General features: G+C 43.6%; 1 protein-coding gene across 1 annotated transcript; it reads left to right on the top strand.

Moving 5' to 3' along the window:
• Positions 1–12278: 12278 nt before the first annotated feature.
• LOC129490810 (endogenous retrovirus group K member 104 Rec protein-like) lies at positions 12279–14105 on the top strand. Its single transcript, XM_055294572.1, has 2 exons — positions 12279–12539; positions 14049–14105. The coding sequence occupies exons 1-2, from the start codon at positions 12279–12281 to the stop codon at positions 14103–14105; spliced, it is 318 nt and encodes a 105-aa protein (XP_055150547.1).
• Positions 14106–15264: the final 1159 nt, after the last annotated feature.

Here is a 15264-nt window from a genome sequence, read left to right as displayed (position 1 = left end):
ACCCGCGCAGGCGCAGAGAGGAGCGGCGGGTCCCGGCATACGCAGACGGTCGGCGGGCCCGCGCAGGCCCAGAGAGGATTGGCGGGCCCGCGCATGCGCAGAGACGGGCGGCGGGCAAGCGCATGCGCAGAGAGGGGCGGCGGCCTCGCGCATACGCAGACGGGCGGCGGACCCGCGCAGGCGCAGAGTGGCGCACCGCTCCCGCGCAGGCGCAGAGAGGCGCACCGCGCCCGCGCAGGCCCAGAGAGGCGCACTGCGCCCGCGCAGGCGCAGAGAGGCGCGGCGGGCCGCGCAGACGCAGAGACGGGAGGCGGGACCGCGCAGGCGCAGTGAGGCGCGGCACTCCGCGGCTCCGCCAGGGGCGCGGCGCAGGGGGAGAGACGCGCGGCGAGCCGTCCGTCCGCCAGGGGGCGCGGCGTAGGCGCAGAGACGCACGGCGACGCGGCCCCGTTGGAGAGGCGCGGCACAGGGCGGAGACTCACAAAGGCCGGTCGCCGGCGGGGCGGGTGCAGCGCAGGCGCAGAGATGCACACCGCCGGGCCGAGGGTTGGGTGGCGTGGTGCAGGCGCACAGGTCCACATTCGCCCGCCGCCGGGCGGGGGGCCGTGGTGGACGCGATGTAGGCACAGAGACGCACGTCGCCAGGGGCATAGTGCAAATAGGTGGAACCTCAGTAATCTGAAAAGCCGGGCACTACAGGACCTGCTTGTTCACGGTGCTGTGCCACTGCGCCTCCTGCTGGCGCCTAGGGCGATTGCAGCGCCCTCTTGCTTACAGTGGTGGCTAGCGCCTCCTGGTGGCGCCAGGGCACGCAGGGCCCTTTTGCTCACAGTATAGTGGCGGCACGCCGCCTACTGGCAGCTAGGGACGTTACAGGGCCCTCTTGCTCACAGTGTAGTGGAAACATGCTCAGCTGCTGGCACCTGTGGACACTGCCGGGCCCTCTTGCTCCAAGTGTAGTGGCGGCTGACTCCCCTGCTGGCAGCTGGGGACACTGCTGGGCCCTCTTGCTTGCAGTGTAGTGGGGGCACGCCTTCTACTGGCCGCTGGGGGCACTACAGGATCCTCTTGCTCAGTGTAGAGGCAGCACGCCCCCTTCTGGCAACCAGGGCACTGCAGGGTCCTCTTGCTCATGTTGTGGTGCCCGTGCGCCACCTGCGGGCAGCTAAGGACACTGCAGGGCCCTCTTGCTCACAGTGTAGTCATATACCCCTGCTGGCTGCTGGGAACACTGCCAGGCCCTCTTGCTGGCAGTGTCGTGGCAGCATGCCACCTGCAGGCAGATGGGGACTATGCAGGGCCCTGTTGCTCCCGGTATGACAGCTGGGGTCCACTACTGGCCACCTCCCGCACCACTTAAACTTGGAGCGCTAGTTATTAAGCCCCATCAGTTCTGTAAATTCAAACTGAAATGGAGCTATTACTGGGGAGAGCTGATGTCCCAGTTCTTGTCTAACTTGGAAGAAAGATTTTCACCAAGAGGCAGTACAAAGATGGCAGACAACTTCATTGAAAAGAAATACAGTCTGAAGAGCTTATTGTAGAAAAATGAGGAGGACTGGGCTGACTGTGCATGAAAACAGCCTAAGAGTCCAGTGCAGGGAATTTTATTTTGGACTTCTTCACATTCCTGCCTGTCTCAAGTCTCTGCTTGTTTTCTTTGGTTTTCCTGCTACTGCCTTAGGTCCCTCATTTGCCCCACTTAGGCGTGTGGGACCTCCTCACTGTTGGTTGAGGTACGTGTGGTGATGAATCCGAATCTACTCTGGCACCAGCCTCCTTTCCACCATCCCAGGCAGGCTGACAGCGGTGATGTTTGTACCTACTGTGCCTGCCTATCTCTTTTGAATGTCCATCTCTGCCCTAATCTGTATTTTTGGTGCCAGGTTTCTCTTAAGAATGTTCCCTTTGTCCTTCTTATGAGCATGTAGCTAACAATATTCTGACATTTTTATTGCACAGTGAACGATGACTGGGGCATGTTATGAGGAGTTCTAGGGTGTTTCTTTCTGCATAGGTACCTCTTCTCCCTCCTACCCACAATTGACAAATGCCCATCCACTCCGGCACTAGAGATGCTACTAATATGTGAATTTTTGGTGGTCCCTCCAGGTGCGCCTTCCCAGACATTCCCTTTTCCACGAGCTCCCTCTCCTGTTCATGTCTAGTTATCTGTCTACTCTAACAGAACCCACTATCCTGTGTCTTTCCCCAAAATAGTGAGGAAATGATTAGTTGGAAACCATAAGAAATGATATGCATGTAGATTATAAATTTACAACTTACACAAATAATCACTCAAAGTCATCCTTACACTAAAAATACAAAACTATAGAATTTCTAGAAGAAACTATAGAAGAAAAGCTATGTGCCTTTGGGTTTGGTAATGAATTTTAACAAATGACACAAAAGGTTGATATACACAGAAGAAATGACAATGTGGATTTCTTAATATTTAAAGTTTATACTCTGGAAGAGACCTTGTTAAGAGAACAAAAAGACAAGCCAAATATTGAAGAAAATATTTGCAAAACACAGATCTGAGAATTTGTAATCAAAATACATAAAAAAATTGTTAAAACTAAACAATAAGTTAAACAGCCCAATTAAAAATGCACACAGATCTGAACAGACACCTCACCAAATAAGATGTACAGATGGCAAGTAAACATAAAAAAAGGTGCTCAACAAACTAGAGAACTGAAAACCACAATAAGATAGCACAGCTGGTCTATATCTCTTAGAACTGCTAAACTCTTTAAAAAATGACAAATTGCTGGAGGAAAAACAGAACTCTTTTCATTGCTGGTGGAATACAGTGTATAAGACCAAAATATGCCACCCCAAAATATAATGGTAGGAAACCAGAAAATGCCACCCCAATATATGTCCCTTTGGCTTAAGAATTATTCCAAGCTGATTATTTTGAAAAAAAAATTCTAATAAAAGAAGTTCTGAAAACAAAGTAGAAGTTACACTTCTGTAAGGAAAATTTACATCTATCAAGGAAATCCCCATTTAAAAGCTACCTCTCTTGACACCAAGAAGAGAAGGATAACTAAATCACTAAAGAGTCTTATCAATGGAGAATGCATGGACTTAAGTCTGTATAACAAACCTTACCGGCCGGGCGCGGTGGCTCACGCTTGTAATCCCAGCACTTTGGGAGGCCGAGGCGGGCGGATCACAAGGTCAGGAGATCGAGACCACGGTGAAACCCCGTCTCTACTAAAAATACAAAAAAAAAATTAGCCGGGCGTGGTGGCGGGCGCCTGTAGTCCCAGCTACTCGGAGAGGCTGAGGCAGGAGAATGGCGTGAACCTGGGAGGCGGAGCTTGCAGTGAGCCGAGATTGCGCCACCGAACTCCAGCCTGGGCGACAGAGCGAGACTCCGTCTCAAAAAAAAAAAAAAAAAAAAAAAAAAAAAAAAAAAAAAAAAAACAAACCTTACCCTTGTCTCCCGTGCTTTTGCTGGTTAACTCCCCACTACTGCACCTCAAATCTTCTTTCTTTAAGTTGAAGATAGTATTTATGCTTGAATTGAAAGCCAGCTGTTGGAGATTTACTCATTTTTTCCCTGAGTATCTCCCATGTATCCATAAGGTATACATGTTTTTAAACTTTTCTGTTTTTCTCATTTGAACCTGTCAGTTTTTACAGAGGGTCCCATCTAAGAATTCCAAAAACATAGAAAATTTTTTTACTCCCCATTACAAGTTGGGCAGTTTTTTCTAAAGCTAAACAAGTCTCACCTTACAATCCAAAAATCACATTCCTAGGTATTTTGACAATTAGTTTGATGTTATTTCCAAACAAAAGCTACCATGCAATTATTTACAGAAGCCCTATTCATAATGACCAAAGGAAAAAAAAGGAATCAGAAAGTTTTACAATAAATGACTGTGTGGGAATCCACTCAGACATCAAAAGCTGTTATAAAGATTATTTAAATGAAAACATTCGAGATACTGAAGATAAAGGAAGAAATCTTACCAGAACTTACTTTATCCAATTAAAGCAGAGCTCCTAGAAAAATACAACTGCCATTAACCCCTTCAAAGGAGTTTCCTGCAAATTCAGCTGCCATGGAGACAGTGTACTCTTTCCCATTAGCACTGATAAATGAAAATGAAATTCTACCCTCCCAACTGTCTGAACAGATCCACTCTTGGCTGAGGGGACCCCAGAGTAACTTTCAAAACTGAGTTCTCAGCTTTGCTAGCATGGGATGATGGGGGTCAGATACACATCGTCATACCCCCTCCTTTGCTAACCATGATGAGACTTTCTTCCTTAAGGATTTAACAGAAACCAGCCCCTTCAAAGGCTCCACCACTGATATTAACCTCTCTTTTCTTGCCTGATAAGAGACCACCCATGAGGGAGAGGTTCTGGCCAGCATATAGAGGAGGCACAGAGCGAGTTTTCATGTCCTCTGCTTCACTTTTTAATGTCAGACGGCTGAAAACTCCACCCTGGGATCATGCTAACACTGCCATTTTTTGTACATGGGACCCATGAAGAAGCAAGAAACTCAATTGCGCATGCATGCATTTCTCCTTCCGTAAATATTCATGACTCCTCCTAGAGCTTATTAAAGAAATGTATTTAGCCATTCCACTCAGCATAAATTACTATTTCCTTTACCTCCTCCTTGAAGCATCTGTTTCTGGCTTCTACCTGGAGGCTATGCTTCCCAGCCTGTCAGAAGGACAACCTGCAGGCCTCAACTCTTTATAGGAAATAAATCTCTCATTGGGTGTGGTGGCTCATGCCTGTAATCCCAGCACTTTGGGAGGCTGAGGCGAGTGGATCACCTGGGGTCAGGAGGTTCAGAGGAGCCTGGCCAACATGATGAAAACCTATCTCTACTAAAAATACAAAAAAATTAGCCAGGTGTGGTGGTGGGCATCTGTAATCCCAGCTAATCAGGAGGCTGAGGCAGGAGAATTGCTTGAACCCAGGAGGTGGAGGTTGCAGTGAACCAAGATCACGCCATTGCACTCCAGCCTGGGCAACAAGAGTGAAACTCTGTCTCAAAAAAAAAAACATAAAAATGAAGAAATGTCTTCTTTCCAAATTTATGAACCTCATCATTCTTCCATTGACAGCATTAAAAGGTTCAAAACGATCTTTCCATACTCTCCCACAGAAGCCCTAGAAATTGTCATTTTGTTAATCATTTTGGATGCCTGAGAACTTGTAATCCAATGAGTAGAAATGTTGGTACCCCATTTATGGCTGTCAACCTGCCAGTTCTCAGGAGTTTGTATAAGCCTAAATCTGAAAGGATCTCATCCCATTAGGACCCTTGTCTCCTTTTCTGTTGCCTTTGCCCACTGGCTCTGGCAACAGGGGTCTTTCTTTCTCGTTGGCTATATTTGGATATGGGGGCTCCATCTTCTCTGCCACCTTAGGGAATGCCTTTTGCATGCATGGCTAACTCATTAAAAAGCCTACAGTTTCACTAAAATTTTGAGTGAGTACTCTCTGAAGCTGGGTTGGAATCTCAGGCTTCTTTGTCTGGAAGGTAACTCTTGGGCTATAAGTTTCTTATCTTAGCTCTGGTTTTGAGGCCTCTCTGTTCTCCTCTTGGGTTGGAAGTTATTCCTGGCTTTTTGTTTCAAGGTGTCTCTGTGTGATCTTAATCTTGCTCCTTTCATGGGAACTTCTCAATTGACTAAATTCTCCCTTCTCGAACCTCTGCTGACTCTGTGTTCCACCAATATGGAACAATTCTACTTCCTTTCCTGTTTGCACACCTGTAATCCTAGCACTTTGGGAGGCCCAGGCGGATGGATCGCAACGTCAGGAGATCGAGACCATCCTAGCTAACATGGTGAAACCCTGTCTCTAATAAAAATACAAAAAAATTAGCCAGGCATGGTGGCGGGCGCCTGTAGTTCCAGCTTCTTGGGAGGCTGAGGCAGGAGAATGGCGTGAACCTGGGAGGCGGAGCTTGCAGTGAGCCGAGATCATGCCACTGCACTCCAGCCTGGGCGAAAGAGCAAGACTCTGTCTCAAAAAAAAAAAGAGAACAGAGGAATTCACACAAAGCTATAAGGACTGCAGCTGAAATTTGATAGTATGTTCTTAGCTTGGCTTTTAGCCCGAATAAGGTCTTTAAAAGTCAAATCTGAGATTCTGTATGAAAACTTCCAACGAAGAAACTTGAAAGCACCTATATGGTCGTAGCCTGTTCTTGCTGCAATTACGTAAATAATCAAGCAAAATAGAACAAAACTAGACTTATTTTTAAAACAAGAATAGTCTTACTTTTATTATGATCAAAAATGGTGGTTACTACAGACAGAAATTTTATGTTTCAATGGAAAACTGTAACATGACCAGGCATGGTGGCACATGCCTATAATTCCAGCACTTTGGGAGGCCAGAAGTTCAAGACCATCCTGGGCAACGTGGTGAACCCTGTCTCTACCAAAAATACAAAAATTAGTTGGGCATGATGGCATGTGCCTGTAGTCTCAGCTAATCAGGAGGCTGAGGAGGGAAGATCATTTGCACCCAGGAGGTAGTGGTTGCAGTGAGCTGACATTGCACCTTTGCACTCCAGCCTGGGTGACAAAGCCAGACCCTGTCTCAAAAAAAATTTTTTAAAGGAAAACTATAGCCATTGTGGGTTATCAGATTCTAGTCTTGTTTCTTGTTTCTGGGCTATTTTTACCTCTTTGTAAACTAGATCCTGTCATCTGATGAATTTTTTCCCACAATGATACTTGGGGAACAAGAAGCCAAGTATTGTCTCTCCTACCACTGTATCTATTGTCAGTTAATTTGAAGGCCTCTAATCCTGGAACAACGTTAGAAGAGGAAGGTTTTGCTCCCTAAAATGCATAACCAAATTGTGGTACATTCATGCACTAGAATACTATTTAGCCATAGAAAGGAACAAGCTATCAACTCACACAAAGACATGAGTGAATCTCGCATGCACATTGCTAAGTGGAAGAAGAAAGTCTGAGGAGGACACACACAGTGTGACCCCATTTAATGAGACACTGGAGAAGGCAAACTACACAGATGGGGAGCCATTGGCTCCATGGGGTGGGGGGTTGAAGCATTCCATATGATACTTTAATAATGGGATACCTACCACAATGCATTTGTTGAAATATGCAGAATTTTACATCCAAATGGTTAAAGCAAACTCTATTCAAATTAAATAAAATTAATCAAGATGTGGAGTATCCCAGGATAGAATACATTATGTGAAAAAGAATTTAACTATGCTACAAATTACTATGGGTTGGATGTGGTTTGTCCCCACAAAAACTCATGTTGAAATTTGACCCCCAATATGGCAGTGTGGGGCGGTGGGGCCTGGTTGAATGTGTTTGGGTCATAGTGACGGATCCCTCATGAACAGATTAATGCCCTCCCACAGGGGTAAGTGAGTTCTGCTCTCACAGGAATCGATTAATTTCTCCAGGAGTAGCTAGTTAAAAGGAGTCTGGCTTCCTTTGCTTCCCTCTTGCTTTCACTTTTGCTATGTGATCTCTAGTGCACCCCTTGCTCCCCTTCCACTCTCCACCATAAGATGAAAAAGACTGAGGCCCCACTAGATGCAACTGCCCAATCTCAGACATTCCAGCCACCAGTATTGTGAGCCAAATGAACCTTTTTTACTTATAAATTACCCAGCCTCAGGTATTCTGTTACCGAAGCACAAAATAGACTAAGACAAAAAAATAGGTGAAAACTCACTGAAGATGTAGGGAAAATGGTGTTGACCTAAATCACTTTGAAAATGAATAGAATCTGTAGGCTGAAAGCAAATGAACTATACTTCATCATTGGATTCCATTTTATAAAGTTCTTTCCAACAGAAGCAATTGTTAACCATTGTAAAACCACAGCATCTGTATCTGGAATAAAACAATGACTTACATAACCTGCAGATGGTAGGAATCAGGCCTCTCACTGGTGAAGTGGGAGTTTACAAATTAGCAAGGCGAGAAGGCTAGAATGATTCATGTGATAGTAGATCAGAGGTGGAGACATCAACGTTGTAGGAAAAGAAAGAGAGATCAGACTTTACTGTGTCTATGTAGAAAGGGAAGACATAAGAAATTCCATTTTGACCTGTACCTTGAACAATTGCTTTGCTGAGATGCTGTTAATTTGTCACTTTGCCCCAGCCACTTAGCCCCAACTTTGAGCTCACAAAAACATGTGTTGTATGGAATCAAGGTTTAAGGGATCTAGGGCTGTGCAGGATGTGCCTTGCTAACAAAATGTTTACAAGCAGTATGCTTGGTAAAAGTCATTGCCATTCTCTAGTGTCAATAAACCAGGGGCACAATGCACTGTGAAAAGCCACAAGAACCTCTGCCCTGGAAAGCTGGATATTGTCCAAGGTTTCTCCCCATGTGATTGTCTGAAATATGGCCTCATTGGATGAGAAAGACCTGACCATCCCCCAGCCCGACACCCATAAAGGGTCTGTGCTGAGGTGGATTAGTAAAAGAGGAAAGCCTCTTGCAGTTGAGATGGAGGAAGGCAACTGTCTCCTGCCTGTCCCTGGGAACTGAATGTCTCAGTATAAAACCCGATTGTACATTTGTTCAATTCTGAGATAGGAGGAAAACCTCCCTATGGCGGGAGGCGAGACATGTTGGCAGCAATGCTGCCTTGTTATTCTTTACTCCACTGAGATGTTTGGGTGGAGAGAAACACAAATCTGGCCTACGTGCACATCCAGGCATAGTACTTCCCCTTGAACTTAATTATGACATAGATTCTTTTGCTCACATGTTTTTTTGCTGACCTCCTTACTATCACCCTGCTCTCCTACCGCATTCCTCTTGCTAAGATAATGAAAATAATAAAAACTGAGGGAACTCAGAGACTGGTGCAGGTGCAGGTCCTTGGTATGCTGAGCACCAGTCCCCTGGGCCCACTTTTCTTTCTCCATACTTTGTATCTTATTTTTTTCTCAGTCTCTCATCCCACCTGATGAGATATACCCACAGGTGTGGAGGAGCAGGCCACCCCTTCATCTGCAACCCAATGTGGGTGCCTTTGTCTAGGGTGAAGATATGCTAAGAATGTGAGCATTGAGGACAGTGGATGAGAGATTCCTGAGTGCATCCACCGTCAGCCTTGCGGTAAACTTGTGCGCTCAGAGGAACCCAGGGTAACAATGGGGCAAACTGAAAGTAAATATGTCTCTTATCTCAGCTTCATTAAAATTCTCTTGAGAAAAGGGGGAATTAAAGCTTCTACAGAAAATCTAATTACACTATTCCAAACAATAGAACGATTCTGCCCATGGTTTCCAGAACAAGGAACTTTAGATTTAAAAGATTGGGAAAAAATTGGCAAAGAATTAAAACAAGCAAATAGGGAAGGTAAAATCATCCCACTTACAATATGGAATGATTGGGCCATTGTTAAAGCAACTTTAGAACCGTTTCAAATAGAAGAATATAGCGTTTCAGTCTTTGATGCCCCTGAAAGCTGTGTAATAGATTGTGAAGAAGAGGCGGGGAAAAATCCAGGAAAGGAACGGAAACTTCACATTGTAAATAGGTAGCAGAGCCAGTAATGGCTCGGTCAATGCAAAATGTTGACTACAATCAATGACAGGAGGCAATATATCCTGAAACATTAAAATTAAAAGGAAAAAGTCCAGAACCACTGGGGCCATTGGGGCTAAAACCACGATGTCCACCTCCTCCTCAGCCGAGTAAGTGCTGGGGGAGGTAGCGTGAAACTAGGCTCGCTGCGACTTGGCTCCAGGCACTCATTATTGTCCAACCTACCGTTCACTATGGTGAAGGAGGAATTCAGACTCACCCTGCAGCTTCCTGTATAGGTCAAACAGTGGCTGCTCCCTAAGGAAAAGTTCGGGGTGCTACATAAAATAGTTAAAAAGCTATTTTAAAAAGGACATGTTTCACCCATTTTCTGTCTTTAGAATTCTTCTGTGTTTGTAATTCAGAAAATATCAGGCAGATGGCTCATGCTAACTGACCTAAGAGCGGTTAATGCGGTAATTCAAACTATGGGGTCTCTCCAACTCGTGTTGCCTTCTCCAGCCATGATCCCCTTTAATTATAATTGATCTGAAGGATTGCTTTTTTACCATTCCTCTGGCAAAACAGGATTTTGAAAAATTGGCTTTTACTATGCCAGCCATAAGTAATAAAGAACAAGCCACCAGATTTCAGTGGAAAGTTTTACCTCAGGGAATGCTTAATTGTCCAACTATTTGTCAGACTTTTGTAGCTCAAGTTCTTCAGCCAGTTAGAGACAAGTTTTCAGACTGTTATTCATTATGTTGATGATATTTTGTGTGCTGCAGAAACAATAGACTAATTGTTACACATTTCTGCAGACAGAGGTTTCAAACGCAGGCCTAACAATAGCATCTGATAAGATTCAGACCTCTACTCCTTTTCGTTATTTGGGAATGCAGGTAGAGGAAAGAAAAGTTAAACCACAAAACATAGAAATAAGAAAAGACACGTTAAGAACATTAAATGACTTTCAAAAATTGCTAGGAGATATTAATTGGATTCAGCCAACTCTAGGAATCCCTACTTATGCCATGTCAAATTTGTTCTCTATCTTGAGAGGGGACCCGGACTTGAATAGTAAAAGAACATTAACTCCAGAGGCAGCTAAAGAAATTGAATTAGTTGAAGAAAAATTTCAGTCAGCACAAGCAAATAGAATAGATCACTTATCCCCACGCCAACTTTTGATTTTTGCTACTACACATTCTCCAACAGGCATCATTGTTCAAAATACAGATCTTGTGGAGTGGTCATTCCTTCCTCACAGTACAGTTAAGACTATTACATTGTACTTAGATCAAATGGCTACATTAATTTGTCAGGCAAGACTACAAATAGTAAAATTGTGTGGAAGTGACCCAGATAAAATCATTGTTCCTTTAAACAATGAAGAGGTTAGATAAGCCTTTATCAATTCTGGCACATGGCAGATTGGTCTTGCTGATTTTGTGGGAATTATTGATAATCATTACCCAAGAACAAAAATCTTCCAGTTTTTAAAATTGACTATTTGGATTTTACCGAAAATTAACAGACATAAACCTTTAGAAAATGCTCTGATGGTGTTTACTGATGGTTCCAGAAAGGGAAAAGTGGCTTACACCAGGCAAAAAGAATGAGTCATTGAAACTCAATATCACTCAGCTCAAAGAGCAGAATTGGCTGCTGTCATTTCAGTGTTACAAGGTTTTAATCAGCCTATTAACATTGTTTCAGATTCTGCATATGTAGTACAGGCTACAAAGGATGTTGAGACAGCCCTAATCAAATACAGTATGGATGATCAGTTGAATCAGCTGTTTAATTTGTTACAACAAACTGTAAGAAAAAGAAATTTCCCATTTTATATTACTCATGCTTGAGCACATACTAATTTACCAGGGCCTTTAACGAACGCAAATGAACAAGCTGACTTGCTAGTATCATCTGCCTTCATGGAAGCACAAGAACGTCATGCCCTGACTCATGTAAATGCAACGGAATTAAAAAATAAATTTGATATCACATGGAAAGAGGCAAAAAATATTGTACAACATTGTACTGAGTGTCAAGTCCTACACTTGGCCACTCAGGAGGCAGGAGTTAATCCCAGAGGTTTATGTCCTAATGCATTAGGGCAAATGGATGTCACACATGTACCTTCATTTGGAAAATTGTCATTTGTCCATGTGACAGTTGATACTTATTCACATTTCATATGGGCAACGTGCTAGACAGGAGAAAGTACTTCCCATGTTAAAAGACATTTATTATCTTCTTTTGCTGTCATGGGAGTTCCAGAAAAAAGTAAAACAGATAATGGGCCAGGATACTCTAGCAAAGCATTTCAAAAATTCTTAAATCAGTGGAAAATTACACATACAAGAGGAATCCCTTATAATTCCCAAGGACAGGCCATAATTGAAAGAAATAATAGAACACTCAAAGCTCAATGGGTTAAACAAAAAAAGGAAAAAGAGAGTAAGGAGTATAACACTCCCCAGATACAACTTAATCTAGCATTCTATACTGTAAAGTTTTTAAACGTATATAGAAATCAGACCACTACTTCTGCAGAGCAACATTTTACTGGTAGAAAGAACAGCCCACATGAGGAAAAACTGATTTGGTGAAAAGATCAAAAATAATACATGGGAAATAGGTAAGGTGATAACATGGGGAGAGGTTTTGCTTGTGTTTCACCAGGAGAAAATCAGCTTCCTGTTTGGATACCCACTAGACATTTGAAGTTCTACAATGAACCCATCAGAGATGCAAGGAAAAATGCCTCCGTGGAGACGGAAAACCCTCACTCGAGCACCATCAACTCACCAGGTGAACAAAATGGTGATATCAGAAGAAAAGATGAAGTTGCCATCCACAAAGAAAGCAGAGTTGCTGTCCTGGGCCCAGCTAAAGAAGCTGACACAGTTAGCTGAAAAAAGCCTGAAGAACACAAGGGTAACACAAACTCCAGAGAATATGCTGCTTGCAGCTTTAATGATTGTATCAATGGTGGTAAGTCTCCCTATGTCTGCAGGAGCAGCTGCAGCTAATTATACCTACTGGGCCTATGTGCCTTTCCCACCCTCAATTCAGGCAGCCACTTGGATGGATAATTCTATTGAAGTATATGTTAATAATAGTGCATGGGTACCAGGCCCCACAGATGATGGTGGCCTTGCCCAACCTGAAGAAGGAATGATGATAAACATTTCCATTGGGTATCATTATCTTCCTATTTGCCTGGGGAAAGCACCAGAATGCTTAATGCCTGCAACCCAAAATTGGTTGGTAGAAGTACCTACTGTCAGTGCCATTAGTAGATTTACTTATCACATGGTAAGTGGAATGTCACTCAGGCCACAGATAAACAATTTACAGGACCCTTCTTATCAAAGATCATTACAATGTAGGCCTAAGGGGAAGCCTGGTCCCAAGGAAATCCCCAAAGAATCAAAAAGCCCAGAAGTCTTAGTTTGGGAAGAATGTGTGGCTGATACTGCAGTGGTACTACAAAACAATGAATTCGGAACTATTATAGACTGGGCCCCTCGAGGCCAATTATATCATAATTGTATGGGCCAGACTCAATCGTGTTCACAGGTCCCATCCATCTGGCCCATTAATCTGGCCTATGATCGTGATTTAACTGAAAGCCTGGACCAGGTTCATAGAAGGTTAGAATCACTCTATCCATGGAAATGTGGTGTGTAAAACCCCCTTATATGCTATTTGTAGGAATCATAGATCTTAAACCAGATTCCCAAACTATAACCTGTGAAAACTGTAGATTGTTTACTTTCATTGATTCAACTTTGGATTGGCAGCATCGTATTCTGCTAGTGAGGGCAAGAGAGGGCATGGGGATCCCTGTGTCCATGTACCGACTGTGGGAGGCTTCCTCATCCATCTATATTTTAACAGAAGTATTAAAAGGAGTTCTAACTAGATCCAAAAGATTCATTTTTACTTTGATTGCAGTGATTATTGGTCTTATTGCAGTCACAGCAACTGCTGTGACTGCTGGAATTGCTTTACACTCCTCTGTTCAAACTGCAGAATATGTGAATAATTGGCAAAAGAATTCCTCAAAATTGTGGAATTCTCAGACCCAAATAGATAAAAAATTGGCAAACCAAATTAATCATCTTAGACAAACTGTGATTTGGATGGGAGATAGGCTCATGAGCTCGGAATATCTTTTTCAGTTACAGTGTGACTGGAATACTCCAGATTTTAGTATGACATCTCGAGCTTATAATGAATCTGAACATCATTGGGACATGGTTAGATGCCATTTACAAGGAAGAGAAGATAATCTTACTTTAGATATTTCAAAATTAAAAGAACAAATTTTTGAGGCATCAAAAGCCCAGCTAAATCTGGTGCCAGAAACTGAGGCAATGGTAAAAGCTGTTGATAGCCTCACAAATCTTAACCCTGCCACTTGGGTTAAAGCCATTGGAAGTTCCACTATTGCAAATTTTATATTAATCCTTGTATGTCTGTCCTCTCTATTGCTAGTCTACAGGTGTACCCAGCAGCTCCGGAGAGACAGTGACCAGCGAGAACGGGCCATGATGACCATGGCGGTTTTGTCAAAAAGAAAAGGGGGATATGTAGGGAAAGGAAAGAGAGATCAGACTTTACTGTGTCTATGTAGAAAGGGAAGACATAAGAAACTCCATTTGACCTGTACCTTGAAAAATTGCTTTGCTGAGATGCTGTTAATTTGTCACTTTGCCCCAGCCACTTAGCCCCAACTTTGAGCTCACAAAAACATGTGTTGTTTGGAATCAAGGTTTAAGGGATCTAGGGCTGTGCAGGATGTGCCTTGCTAACAAAATGTTTACAAGCAGTATGCTTGGTAAAAGTCATTGCCATTCTCTAGTGTCAATAAACCAGGGGCACAATGCACTGTGAAAAGCCACAAGGACCTCTGCCCTGGAAAGCTGGATATTGTCCAAGGTTTCTCCCCATGTGATTGTCTGAAATATGGCCTCATTGGATGAGAAAGACCTGACCATCCCCCAGCCCCACACCCATAAAAGGTCTGTGCTGAGGTGGATTAGTAAAAGAGGAAAGCCTCTTGCAGTTGAAATGGAGGAAGACCACTGTTTCCTGTCTGCCCCGGGAACTTAATATCTCGTTATAAAACCCGATTGTACATTGTTCAATTCTGAGATAGGAGGAAAACGGCCCTATGGCGGGAGGCGAGACATGTTGGCAGCAATGCTGCCTTGTTATTCTTTACTCCACTGAGATGTTTGGTTGGAGACAAACAAATCTGGCCTACGTGCACATTCAGGCATAGTACTTCCCCTTGAACTTAATTATGACATAGCTTCTTTTGCTCACATTTTTTTTGCTGAGCTTCTTCTTATTATCACCCTGTTCTCCTACCACATTCCTCTTGCCAAGATAATGAAAATAATAATCAATAAAAATTGAGGGAACCCAGAGACTGGTGCCAGTGCAGGTCCTTGTTATGCTGAGTGCCGGTCCCCTGGGCCCACTTTTCTTTCTCTATACTTTGTCTCTGTGTCTTATTTCTTTTCTCAGTCTCTCATCCCACCTGATGAGATAAACCCACAAGCGTAGAGGGGCAGGCCACCCCTTCAAATGTAAACTTATGTTTAGTTTAATATGGAGACACACAGTTCTACATAGAAAACTTTAAAATTAGGTGGGTATAGGTAGGTTAGATACACACATATATTCCTAGCATTGCTAATGAAGG

This window comes from Symphalangus syndactylus, chromosome 9, assembly GCF_028878055.3.
Source record: "Symphalangus syndactylus isolate Jambi chromosome 9, NHGRI_mSymSyn1-v2.1_pri, whole genome shotgun sequence".
In the NCBI taxonomy this organism is placed as follows: Eukaryota; Metazoa; Chordata; class Mammalia; order Primates; family Hylobatidae; genus Symphalangus; species Symphalangus syndactylus.
Note: the sequence above shows the minus strand (reverse complement) of the source record. Positions and strands in the feature narration are given on the sequence as shown.